This window comes from Rosa rugosa, chromosome 2 (assembly GCF_958449725.1).
Source record: "Rosa rugosa chromosome 2, drRosRugo1.1, whole genome shotgun sequence".
Taxonomy (NCBI): domain Eukaryota; kingdom Viridiplantae; phylum Streptophyta; class Magnoliopsida; order Rosales; family Rosaceae; genus Rosa; species Rosa rugosa.
The window spans coordinates 35,609,696-35,623,951 of NC_084821.1; the positions used below are offsets into that span (position 1 = coordinate 35,609,696).

Consider the following 14,256-nt stretch of genomic DNA (forward strand, 5'->3'; position numbering starts at 1 on the left):
GGTGTTTTCCGAGACCATACAGGTCGTTCCTTGGGTTGTTTTTCTGGCTCCCTGGGTACGACAACTACCCTGGAGGCGGAGCTTCATGCTATTTGTCATGGGATCACCATTGCATGGCAGAAAGGCTGGCATTCTCTCTGGATTGAATGCGACTCTATGCTGGCAATTCATTTACTTACCTCTCCTTCGGCTACTGTTCCATGGCGGCTTGTGGTAGCTTGGCATAACAGTCGGACTCTGTTATCTCGAATGCAAGTCCGATTTTCCCATGTCTATCGGGAAGGTAACCAAGTTGCAGACAAATTGGCTTGTTTTGGGGTCGATAATCTTGGTTTTCATTGGTGGGATACTTGTCCTCCTTTTGCGTCAAATGCATTTGGTCGTAATCTTTGCGGCCTCCCTGAATATCGTTTTTTGTGATGCAGTTTTTATTGGCTTTGCTTTCTGGGTTGCAGCTTCTGCTCTCTTGTTTTTCAGCTTTACTGCTCTCTTTGATGATGGAGAAGCTAACGCTTGACAAGCACAAGCACAAATAACATACTTGGTTGTAAGTATAAGTGATTTTGGAGTGGATACATCGATCTAACCTAACGCTTCTCGTAATTAATAGGAAGTTAGTGAAACTGTCACTTACTCAATTTACATGAAAATTCAGCCGACACTTTGCATGATTATGTCAATGATTTAACTGAGAGAATACAAGCCTTTTTAAACAGTGAGGTGTACATAGAGTCATAGACTAAGGTAGTAAAGCGTACACTCCAACCAATGACCAAGGCGGAATGACCTAGCCGCTCTGCTAGGGTTTCCTCGTTGGCCCTCTCGCCTTCGACAAAATTCCAAATCTATGGCTATTGCCACAAACTCCCCCTTCTCCGGCGTGTCATGCTTTGCTTTAGGGTGCGCTGCAGGTCGTTTCTCTTTGCTTTTCCTTTTCCTTGGACTCGCTGTTAGCGGTTTTGATGGAGGACTGTTTGATCCGGGATTGGCTCTTTCTTTGATTCCTGTTGGGTCGGGTGATGGAGGTTCTGGGGATAACGCAATTGATCCGTGGAGGTGGAGGGGTTTTCTACCCTCTGGTATTCGCGTCAATGGCAGCCTAACAACCTGCTTGAGCCTAGAGCATCATCGAGGGCCAGTCGCGGCTGCTGCTGCTGAAGTTGATGGCGGCAATTTGGTGTTGGTGAAGGACGACGCTCTGACTCCGTCTGGGAGTGGTCTGTGTCGGCTTGGTCGTGGTGGCTTGTTGGTGGAATGGTACCAGTGCTTTACGGCGGTGGCGCGGGACGGAGGTGGTGGTTGTGCAGGTGTCACCCACTGGGCCGTGTTCAATCGGAGCTCTAACCCTAGCGTTTGGTCCCCTGGCTTTGGGCTTTTTTGGCTCAGGTTTCTTTGGGTGTGGGCTGGCCCTATGCTTTGGGACTGCTGGATTAGGGTGTCTTGGGCCCTAACTACATATTGCTTTGTTTTTTCAGATGATGGAGTTGAGGGTGAATTTTCATCCTCTTCTCCTAGTACTCTTTAATTTCTTCTTCAAGTCGCAGGAACTATTAACTCTGTTGTTCTTTTAACTCTTCGGAGTTCTTAGTTCTTGTTTAGAATTAAAGTGCGTAACTTTAAAAGGTGGGTGTACTTGGGGTATTTGGTTTCTTATTCTATCTTTAGAATAGGATTTTAGAGTACTCTGTAAACGACGTTTTATGACGACTCTTAGGGTTACGTCGTTTTTGTACTGCTTGCTAAATTATAATGAATGGATGACCTTTTTACTCAAAAAAAAAAAAAATGACCAAGGCGGAATCTTCTTTGATTTTGTTTTTCAGCTTTTTTTTTGGTCCATATAAGCTACAAGGTTTCTTGCTTTCTTCAAGGACAAGAAAGATACTGGTGGCCGGTCTTGAAGTTCAAAATTTACGATCATAATTTTCCTAGACGAGGGATTAGGATTTAATCGATATGAATTATATAATTGATCTCGAGGGATAAGAATTTTTCAACTTAAGATTTAATCTTACCCAAGTAGGAGAGGGTTTTCCTACTCCTATATCCAATAGAATTTGTAAATGAACTCTATAGTCGTGATATATATACTCTGTCCTCCTCTCCCACATCAAACATCGTTTGAACTCTCATGTGCTATCTTTACACACCGATCACCTCCACTCAGAACAAACTTTAGCTTTACATTCCCAATAGAATTTATGGCGATCCCAAAACCCCAAATGTCCAAGGAGGAGTTGGAGGACATAATCCTGCAGAAAATCTTTCTTGTATCACTCACCGAGCCCTCCGAACCCGATTCTCGAATCATCTACTTGGAGATGACGGCTGCAGAGATTCTCAGCGTAGGCAAGGAGATGAGGCTCAGTATAGACCTCATGGAGTCGATCCTAATCGATCGGCTTATGGGTAATTTCGGCTCTGTCGAACCACCTTTTCAGTACCTAGTTGGCTGCTACAAACGTGCCCATGATGAGTGTAAGAAGATTACTTCTGTGAAACATAAGGATTTGAGGTTTTATATGGAATCTATTATTAGGCAAGCCAAGAAGCTGTCGGTTTCGTATGGTAGGATTCACTTGGGGAACCCGGAAGCGTTTCCTAGTCCAGGTGGGAATTCAAAAAACTCAATAAGTGCGTCCCCTTTGTTGCCGTTGATTTTCTCAGAGGTTGCAAATTCAGTGGATGGATTTGGAGGAAGCAGTAGTAGCCCACCTGGGTTTTTGGATGAGTTCTTTCGTGACTCGGATTTTGATATGTTGGACCCCATTTTGAAGGGCTTGTATGAAGAACTTACGGAGACTGTGCAAAATGTTTCGGCACTTGGAAACTTTCAGCAGCCATTGAGGGCTCTGTTGTTTTTGGTTAGTTTCCCAGCTGGTGCCAAGTCTCTTGTGAATCACCCAAGGTGGATTCCCAAAGGAGTCTTGAATGGCCGTGGTATTGAAAAGACAAGTATTTTAGGTCCTTTCTTTCATGTCAGTGCCCTGTCTGACCATCCTTTTTCTGTTAGTGAGTTCTTTTCAGAAGGTTCTAACACAGCTGATAAGTCTTCGTACGTGACGATTAAGACAGTGATGAACAATTTATATGATGGCCTCGCACAAGTTCTCCTCACGCTACTGAAAAATCCAGACACCCGCGAGAAAGTGCTCGAGTATCTTGCTGTGGTTATCAACAAGAACTCATCAAGAGCTCATATGCAAGTGGATCCTCTTTCCTGCGCAAGTTCGGGGATGTTTGTCAATCTCAGTGCGGTCATGCTTCGGCTTTGCGGGCCGCTTTTAGATGCAAACTTAACCAAAAGAGACAAAATTTATCCGAAATATGTGTTCTCAGGTAACCGTCTGGAGTTGAGAGGTTTGACAGCTCTACATGCAACATCTGAGGAAGTTACTGAATGGATTAGTAAAGATAACATGAGTGCTCAATATTCTATTAATTGTGAGTGCTTCTTCATGACTGCGAGGGTGCTCAATCTGGGTTTATTGAAAGCATTTTCTGACCATAAACATTTAGAACAGAACATTCGCAGGTCTAAAGAAGCACTTAATGCCATGAAAGACCGGGGTTCTCCACAGTTGAACACTAACATAGCTCAGCTCGAGAAAGAAATAAAGTTGTTAGAACAGGAAAGGCATTGCTACGAAGCTCAGATAGTAAGGGATGAACCACTTGTACAGCAGGCGATTTCTTTCTACCGGTTGATGGTGGTGTGGCTAGGCGGCTTGGTTGGTGGATTTAAAATGCCTCTGCCATCAATTTGTCCCGTAGAATTTGCATCTATGCCAGAGCATTTTGTGGAAGATGCCATGGAGTTGCTTTTATTTGCTTCCCGGATTCCAAAAGCATTTAGTGGGATCTTGTTGGATGATTTTATGAACTTCATAATAATGTTCATGGCAAGTCCGGAATATATCAGGAACCCTTATCTAAGATCAAAGATGGTTGAAGTCCTCAACTGCTTGATGCCGCGTGGAAGTCGACCATCTGATGCTCCTCCTACCCTGTTCAAAGGGCACAAACTGTCTCTTGAGTATCTTGTAAGGAATCTCTTGAAACTATATGTGGATGTTGAGTTGACTAGCTCTCACAGACAGTTCTATGACAAGTTTAACATCCGGCACAAAATTGCTAAGCTTCTGGAGTATCTGTGGCAAGTACCTAGTCATCGAAATGCTTGGAAAAAGGTTGCTAAGGAAGAGGAGAAGGGCGTATATTTGAATTACTTAAACTTCTTGATCAATGACAGTATATATCTTCTGGATAACAGTTTTAAAACGATTCTTGAACACAAACAACTGGAAGCCGAGATGTCAAACAATGCAGAATGGAAGCGTCGACCTGCTCAAGAGAGGAAGGAGAAAGCTCGCCTCTTCCACTCTCAGGAAAAGATTATCCAAACTCATTTGACGTTCGCAAATGAAGATCTGAATACGCTGGCATTTACTTCAGAACAGATTACAGCTCCTTTCCTACTCCCAGAGATGGTTGAAAGGGTGGCAAGCATGCTGAATTATTTTTTGTTGCAATTGGTAGGTCCTAAAAGAAAATCTCTTAAATTGAAAGACCCCGAGAAATGTAAGTTTCACCCAGAGCAATTGATCAAGCAGATTCTCTACATATATGTTCATCTGGCAAGAGGCGATACAGACAATACATTTGCAGCTGCCATCTCAAAAGATGGTAGGTCTTACAATGACCAATTGTTTTGTGCTGCCGCGGATGTCTTAAGGAAAATTGGTGAAGATGGGAGGGTCATACAAGAGTTTGTTGAGCTTGGTTCCAAAGCTGAGGTTGCTGCTTCGGAGGCCTTGGACGCTGAAGCTGCACTTGGAGATATACCAGATGAGTTCCTAGATCCAATTCAGTACACTTTAATGAAGGATCCAGTTATCCTACCTTCTTCAAGAATCACAATAGACCGGCCAGTCATTCAGAGGCATCTTCTTAGTGATAATACTGATCCATTCAATCGTTCCCATCTTACTGCGGACATGTTGATACCAAACAATGAATTGAAAGCAAAAATACAAGAGTTCATTAGGTCCCAAGAGTCGGAAGAGTGGGAAAAGCCTAAGCATGCAGAGCAGCAAGACTGCAATTCCAATTCACCACAACATATGGTATGCTAGTTTGATTACATCTTTGTTAATTTTAACATTACTGTTAGTTTTTGTGATATGGATGTATGCTTACCAATAATTATCCTATACAAGATCACGTTATTAACAATGTATATATGATAAAAATTATTTTAGTATTCACTGATATAAGAAAGGGCAGATTTCAGCAGCTGGCATCTGGGTAGCGTTTTTTCTTTCAAATTCTTGTACTTGTCCTTTGCTTGAAGCTAGCAGGAAATATAGGGTTTGAAATCTATTTATTAACTCAGGGAAGAGAGAATAAACAATTATATAAATGATGGCTGCGGCATATGAAAAGCATGCTAAAATGAGAAACATAGAAAAGACTAGTGAAGTGGACTTAAGCCAATTGAAGATTAAACTAATTAGTATTAACGCGTTTAAAAGCATCTCAAAGAATGAAGAAGCCAGGAAGCTCAATAATTAGCCGCCAGCCACTATTATTCGTTCTCCCTAGATATGCTTTTAATTTGCAATATATCCAAGTAAGGTCAATGGACGACATTGATGAACAATATTTAAAAGTAACATGAAGTCACTATAATGACTAGATAAGGAATTGTTTAAGACTACTTCTTAAGGGCTTAAAGCGCTTTTTAAACTTGATAAAAACGCATTTAAATACGTGACAAGGAAGGATCCCCCCCCAACCCCCCCCCATAGAGGATAAGCCGGAAGTAGAGGTGGCAAACGGGCCGGCCCAGCCCATTTTAAGCGGACCTAGTCGTGCTTCGTGCCGTGCTTGGACCGGCCAATTTATTATCGTGCCGGGCTCGTGCCGGCCCATTTACTTAAACATTAAATCCGGTCCGGCCCATGGCCCGAGCCCATATCGTGCAGGGCCGTGCTCGTGCCGGGTCAATAAACGGGCCGTGCTCGTGCCTACCCACTATAAAGCACGATTTTAAAATCTTAATTTGAATAAATAAAAATTAATTTTATTTAACTATTTAGAAAATTAAAATAAATTAAGTTCTACAATATTTTTCTTAATCTTAGCTTTTTAAGATTAGTTTTCGAATATATTTTATATTCCACTACAAGATAGAAAGAAAGAAAAAAATAACTCAAAATATATTGCTTGTAGTATATTATTGTGAGATTAATCTTTATTAATATAATGAAGATTTAGTATCATATTATTCTTTCCTTCATTCTATTGTTGTATTATTATGAGATTAGAAAAAATACTTTATGTCAAAACAAAGATATAATGTTTTATTTCACTATTTTGACAATATAAAGAAATAGCATTGGTGAAATTGTCATGAGATTTTAAAAAAGAACTATTCAAATCTCATCATTGTGGTTTTTAAATATTTTTAAAAACAAAATGAAATTTTGTATTTGTAACGGGCCGGCCCACAATATGTCGTGCTCGGGCCGTGCCGTGCCCATCACGGGCTCGGGCCGGGCCGGGCCGGGCCAATGGGCCAATATTCCTAGGCCCAACCCGGCCCGTTATTCTAACGTGCTCGGGTCGTGCCGGGCCACTAACGGGCTTGGGCCGTGCCGGGCCTCTTTTAAGCGTGCCGGGCCCGTACCGTGCTCGTGCTTAGCGGCCCGTTTGCCACCTCTAGCCGGAAGACTAATCTCCCTTCACGGAACGGGCTACTACTGACCACAGGATTTTACTGAGCTAGGTTTCGAACTCAGAGAAGGGGATTTTCCCACCGTGCATTCGTCCCAACACTTGGATAGTTGAGTTTACCAACTCAACCACCCCATAAAAAAATTTGCTCCCCCCAAGAAGGATCCTTTCGAACACGGGTGGGGGGTTCCCACCGCACATTCATCCCGACACTAGGATAGTTGAGTTTGCCAACTAAACCACCTCATAAAAAAATTTGCTCCCCAAGAAGGATCTTTTCGAACACGGGTGGGGGGTTCCTACCGTGCATTCATCCCAATACTTGGTTCAAGTGCTTCGGACATTACCCAAGACACATTCTATATTTTTTACAAATTTTTTGTACATATAAATAATCTTCTTTATTAATTCAAAAACACTAGTAGTCAAAAATCATGTGGGACACTGAAAATGGGAGCCAACACTGAAGGGGATGAATATCCGCCTCAACTCACAGTGCCAACGCCAGGAAAAGCTACAACAGCTTCACCATTCCCCCCATCATCACCACATCTTCATGTTGCCTTGGGTAACACGAGGTCGGGATAGCTCACTCAAACAATATTTTGGGTGCTAAAAGCAAAAAATACTCATGCTTCATCGAATGTAATCCAGTCTTTCAGTATCCCAAACATCGCCCTGAAGAAAAGGAAATCATTCTTACTTTCTACAGGTTTGGGTTTATATAACTGGCAGTAAATTGTGACCATTGTGAATCACCTCAGGTGGAACCATGAATCCAATTTTTCTGAGATGCCCAAGTCCACAAGGCACAAGAATTACCTTATCTTATGTTACCAGTATAGTCAAGTGTAATTCTACCTTCAAAATAACCATGTAACCAGCTCGTGGTTGGCTCTATTTGAAAATACAAATTCAGCATCATCTTACAGCTAGATGGTGGCTTACATCCTTTTACCCTCACAAAAGTACTGTCTAATTGCTCAAAAATATTTTGGCATAAATATCCTTTACTTTCCAGCAACTAACTATTATGTTGTCTAGTACTTTCCGATAACAATAGAGGTTAAGCTATATCAGAAAATTAGCACTCCATAACTGATTTTAATTGCATTTCACTCAATACATGGATAAAATTCTCAATAAGAAATGTTTAAACAAGAATCATCGAAAAGAAAAACAATAGAGGAGAGTGACACTAAAGAGCTTGAGGACCACTTTTCCTTTCTTTCCTCCAGTTGTCCATAATGGAAATATCTTAAGTTGTCAATAATGGAAATATCGTACATGTATAAAAGAGATTCAGCCTATGCCAATCCATCGTTTCAACAGATCAGTGACAATCTTCAAAGTTGCCTCCCATTAGAAATATGTACCTTCGGGTGGTTGGACAAGTTTCCGGTTGTGTGAGGCTGTCATTTCCTTCTTCAGCTGCATCAATATGTTTTCCATGGTGAAATCCCGCTGCCAATTTGCCAGCATTCCAAACTTCTTTGAATCAACCTGTTCCCAAACACTTCATTAAATAACATGAATCGCAAATACAAAATTCTTAAATAGTGAGAGGAAAACCACTCATACATATTTGTAGAAGAAATCACTGCAACAAGATGGAAATATGACAATGGCTCAACGAAACAAAGTGCAACTCAGAATTTTATATTTCAATAAGAGATTACACCTATATGAAAGCAAGTTTCTGACAGTCTGATTTCCTAATTCTTAGGACATATGATCATATTAAGAGTGATAAGTCTTGATTAATTTCCCAATAACATTGAAATCATATCCTCAACCTTTATCCACTATAAGGATTGGGATAATCACATATGAAAACAGGGAACAGAAATTAAAACCAGGGGCAAAGCCAATAATTGCCAAAACCAAGCAGTTGAATAACATCCTAAAATGCAGGTTATGAGACAACATTACCACTCCAGTTTCATGATTGACACAAGTCATCTTGATGCGTGTATGAAATCGTACACTTGGTGGCTTCTCTGGATAATCTTTGTCACAGAACAGTTTTAGTTGATATATGCGCCCTTCATGAACAGTCTGAAACAAATTCAACGAGCAAACCATGAGCATTTTCCTTTCGAGATATATCAACTTCCTCAAAACAATGCAGAATTAATTGCAAGCAACAACTCTCGCAGTGAGAAACTCCAACATGAAAATATTATAAAAAGTGCATTCACTTCAAGCAAGCTGTGATAAACTGCAATATCAAACAAAACTGGTCTACATAACCACCTCAAAATATGCACCACAAAAAGAGAATCGACAGAAAATTTGGCACATTACTGCAATGTCAGTAAATTAAAGTTCCAGAGAAATGAAAGATCCATGCTTTGTTCACCCACCACAATAACAGGAATTGGACGAGCACAAACAAAGTCCAACAAAATCCAAAGATACTTACATCGGAGTAGCATTTTCTATATTTATTCATGCCAAGAAGAAGATCAGGGAGCCAAAATTGGTTTCTTTTATAGTAATACCATAAAGAAGATTTTGGGCCTTGAAGTTAGACCAACATCAGTTATGTGTACGGTGTACTTAACTAGAGCCAAGGAAAAAAGAAACTAAACAATACCCAATTTGGATTAAATGTGGAGTAAAGGTCAAGCACAAACTTGAAGACAAAAAAAGGTTCAAAACATACAATCCCCCTACAGTGGCAGAGTAAGATTAAGATCTGCTGTGGCGCACTCTGTACCGCTCAATATACTTGCTTAAAACGTTGCTTAAGTTTAAGGCAGGATCTCAACCTGTTCTGGTGGTTTTATGCCCGTATATCTAAGAATATCATACCATGGTGAAAAATTGCATGCCAAAATCCTATGTCATTGTAAACTTAGAATATCTACTGAAACTATGACACCCGAAAGTGCAGGCCAAGGATTTGATTGAATATATCCTGCAAAGGAAACCGACCACTGGAAATTGTTTTCATGAACTAATCACGACATAGAGTGAAGGGGAAGTAGGCAACTTTCAGGTTTAGGCTAAACAAAGCCATGATAACCAAAAGTTCATGCTGATAGAATAAAGTACCAGGCAATATAGTCACTGACCATGTCGTGCATTGAACTAGCAATTATAACAAAGCAATTTGACCAATCATTTATGCTGACAAAGTAAATATGGAAAATCATTGTTCGAACAGTACGGCACAGGTTGATGCTCTGACCGGCCCAATATATAAGGACAAAAAGTTGACACTGCGTTTCTGTCATAAATACAAGATTCTAAACAGCAAAGGCTTAAGAAGAGGAGCTTCTGTGTGTAAGCCTTGCACAAATCAAATTATTGTATTAAGAAAATATGTTATATGGTTCAAAAAAATTAATCATCATTTAACCATCACATAACATATGAAAACTCAATAATACCATTTAACTTGGATAAAAAATCCCTACAAAAAGTCATCATAAAGTGTTGATTCAAAAAGCAATGCGAACAAAACACACAAAAAGGGAAACCAAAAGATTTCACCCGACTCATTCCTGTTTCTCCCATCCCAAAATGACTTCTTGTGATCATTATCTCCTCATGACCAATAAGAGCATCCACCTCAATATCACAATGAGAGAGGACTGCTGCCACAATCGGCTAGAAAGTTAGAGTGGGTTGATGGCCAAATCAACCAGCAAATGGAAATGGGGTAGCTGCCAAAATCAAGAATAACTGTGGTTTCCTTCAAATTTGATACACAAATTTCATCCTTCCACCTGAAATTTCTAGGGTTGATGCCCAAATCAACCAGCAAATGGAAATGGGGTAGCTGCCAAAATCAAGAATAACTGTGGTTTCCTTCAAATTTGATACAATAATTTCATCCTTCCACCTGAAATTTCTAGAGTTGAGGGGTATCAGAAATTATGAGCATTTGTTGGCAAATATGGAACATTTTATGGGAGAAATAGAAATATCGGGTGATAAATCAGAGTAGCAGCATGAAAGGGACAATATCTCCATTATGGGTTTACTGCAGTCTGAGGACTATTTGGCTAACACTTCAGAACTACAAGTCATTTTGGCATACACCATTCTCTGGTTCGCTGTGCCTGAAAGGGAACCATAGGCTTGTACGCTGATGGTGACAAACATATAATAGATCCATGCTCCAAGCTTTTTTCCTCTCTTCGGCACAAGTCACGCCCCAAGATACATCTTTGAAAATGTCATGAGTGAGAGAGAGAGAGAGAGAGAGAGAGAGAGAGAGAGAGATTTTATTAAAAAAAAAGATGAATACAAACACAGTGGACCAGAAGTACACACAAAACAGATATGAAGGAAAAACTCAAAAGAGCAACATAATCCAAAGACCCCTCACGAAGCTCCCGAAATAGAACAAAAGGTACTCCTAAACTGCAGCTGCACTCCAATCCCTTATGAAATCATTTCTTCTTAAAAGTGAAACATCTCATTGTGAATGCTTACAGAAATTTGTAAGGGAGGAATTGAAGGGGTACTGGGATAGTAAACAACCCTTTAACCATTAATTTTCTCCAATTCTTTCCTAAATATCCTTTTAATTGTAAAGTTACCAAAGGGAGAGCTATGCTTGATGAGTGGATTTACCTGAGAGGACTATCATTGATTTATGGTCTACCTAAAAAGAGGGTTACCATTTATGAGTAAAGCTACTAGAGAAGAGTGCTACCATTTGGTAAGTGAAGCTACAAAAAGATAGGTTAATACGTGAGGAAGCTACTTTTAAATAGGAGAGAGCTACCACAGACGTTGCTTCCTTAACTGGAGAGAGCTACCATATGCTAGTTTCAAGGGAGTGGGCCAACAACAATGTCAGCATGATGAAATCCTACAGAAAAAATAGAATCTCTAGAGCTGAAAACGAGCTCTTGAGCACCCATCACCACAAGAAGTTTTGCAAGGGCATTTCCACCAAGGGACTCAAGCATGCCTCTAGTGCAAATACAAGCAACAGTATGAACAGTTACGTTAATAGTGCTGCATGAGTAAAAGAGAGAAGGAAAAAAGAAAAGGCAAAAAGAAAAGGATGACCACAACCCGTAGACAAGGATGCCTCTCATAAACCATACACTCAACTAACAATTCTACCGATCCTAACTAGAATAAAAAACTAAAACAAAACGTAGACAGACTATTGCATCAGAATATCTCATCAAGAAATGGACAATCATTTAAAAACTTACACATAATGCACAGTAATGCTACACATACACAACACAACACAAAAATAACGGCATATATACCAACACACTAAGCAATTAGTAACTGAAAGATCGCCTTTCCCCTTCAATCTTCAATTGCCAAAAATAAAAATAAAAATAAAATAAAATAAAAACTTCTTGTCAATCTAAATATTTCTCGAAGCACTCACAAAGAAATTATCTAGTTAGATGTCGTTGCCTCAAGGAATTTCTTGAGAAGGCCTATGCCATTGCCAAGTGGAATAGCAGGCCGCAGAATGTGTAGGTCTAAATCAAAAGTAAACTTGTCTACAACTTGGCATCTTTCTTTATTGGGCTTCACTTGGTTAAATACGAACCGACTGAATGGGAAATTATGAATGTGAGATGATCTATAAATAACCATATCTACGGTAATTGATTATTGATCGGGAATACACATTACAAAAACAAATGATTATGTATTAATGCATCCAATATAAAATAATGGAATCAAGAGGTTAGTCGCCGTGAGAGGAGGAGGAGGAGGAAAGAGGAGGAGAAGGGGGGTTGGTGGTGGATATATATATATATATTTGGGAGGGGCATTAGTACTGACGCACTTGCTTACATTATGTGGGCCAATTATAGTACCCGTCCAGGAGCGCATATAAATGTCATCTCCATCATCCATTCCATAACTGACAGTACCATCTCCGATGCCCTTCTCTCCACGTTCAAGTTCCTCCAGCAACCTGAAATTTCGTGGCACTGCACAGTGCACAGCATCAAAAGTCATGAGAAGCATCCAAAACTTGCAAAGTAAACATAACAGTACCAATACTTATAGTTTCCTAGATAAGACACTGAAAGACTGAGATTAAGCCAAATGTAAAGAGTTCACAGTATGACGACATTTATCAATACCATATGTTACAACAGATATGCAATAACTGAAAATTCGCACATGATATATCTAGTCTGGCTTAATAAAGAACTGAATTAAAAAGCCAACTTAGATAATGCTGGATCTTTCAATGCAAGACTAAGATTAAAACACTCTCATCTGACCATATAAACACCTGATACCAGCACGATCACCTCCGTAACTTGCTTATCCACTATAATTCCTTACAAGACTCATATTCTATATTTACAGACATGGGTAACTATACTCAAATAAGTTATTAAATGAGTATCTGTTTTCGATCCAGGACCCAGATACATCGATTTACAGGTACCGCTCACATCTCCCACTTTCTATATCAGATTCAACAGCTAAAAAATGTCCTTAATTGAAAAACTTTTTACGCACAATAACCAATGGAGTACCTTAAACCATAAAAAATTGAAGTGTTTTAGCTCATGTTGGAGTGCATATACTCTACACCGCACAAGTAATTCAGTTCCTCTTGTAATTTAGGAGTCCAACATAAACCCTAATTTGATATACCCTTTGTGCACATATATTCTTGCTTTGAAATCCAATTCAAGTTCAGGCCTATGGTCAGGTGCTAATAGATTTCTGAAACGAAGAACTTGAATGGAAAATCAGAACAAATTTCAGAACCAAAACATGAAATCGAATAAGAAAAAAAAAACGGAAAATCAAAGTCGAAGAGGGAGTGAAGATGATATACCAACGATACTAGATCCGGCAGAACCAATCGTCATGAAATCCGATCGGAGATGAGAGAGGGTTTCTGGACAACGCGTTGTTGCTAAGCTGCGGAGAATAACGTGTACGCACTAGTATAAAGGAGGGGACGACGACTCAGACTCTGAAGCAATGAGAAATGAATGGGTGTACATATATATATATATATATATATATATATATATATATATATATATATATATATATATGTATGTCTAGGTTTTTTCACCTCTTTTTCTTTTTATTTTTGGTTGGAATATTGGTCAATGCTTTTTGAAGAATATCATGTCGATATATATTAATTCTCAGGTCAGAAAGGACCATTACATATCCTCCCTCTACCATCTCTAGGTAGATAAAGAATTTGTGGAAAACCACAGCGATACATAGATTAGGTCCAATCATTTGACGGTACCCATGCTCACTTATTTAAGCAAGCCTACAGACTATGAAAAGACATAGTAAATAAGCAAGCCTAACGATAAAACTTATAGTGTCCTAAAAACAAAGGAAATAGAGTTCCCTAAATGAAGGAAATTATTGAAAAGACAAACAACAGCCTTAAAGTAAAAGCCCAAGAGGGCAGCTCCAAGATAGAGGGAGCCCAGCTCAAGGCCCAGCAGAAAAGGTGATGTTGGTCAATGCTTTGAGGCAACTTTAATATTTAATATTTAATATTAGCATTTTGGATTTCTAATT

General features: G+C 39.6%; 2 protein-coding genes across 2 annotated transcripts; one reads left to right on the forward strand and one right to left on the reverse strand.

The window, feature by feature from the left end:
* The first annotated feature begins 1,656 nt into the window (after positions 1-1,656).
* On the forward strand, positions 1,657-5,271 carry LOC133734381 (probable ubiquitin conjugation factor E4). Its single transcript, XM_062162020.1, has one exon. The coding sequence runs from the start codon at positions 2,064-2,066 to the stop codon at positions 5,133-5,135; it is 3,072 nt and encodes a 1,023-aa protein (XP_062018004.1). The 5' UTR covers positions 1,657-2,063; the 3' UTR covers positions 5,136-5,271.
* Positions 5,272-7,837: 2,566 nt separating this feature from the next.
* Positions 7,838-13,703, reverse strand: LOC133732521 (ubiquitin-conjugating enzyme E2 variant 1C-like). The gene is made up of 4 exons (XM_062160089.1): positions 13,541-13,703; positions 12,532-12,671; positions 8,671-8,796; positions 7,838-8,241 (listed from the first exon to the last, which is right to left on the reverse strand). Exons 1-4 carry the CDS (start codon positions 13,572-13,574, stop codon positions 8,101-8,103), a joined length of 441 nt encoding a protein of 146 aa, XP_062016073.1. The 5' UTR covers positions 13,575-13,703; the 3' UTR covers positions 7,838-8,100.
* Positions 13,704-14,256: the final 553 nt, after the last annotated feature.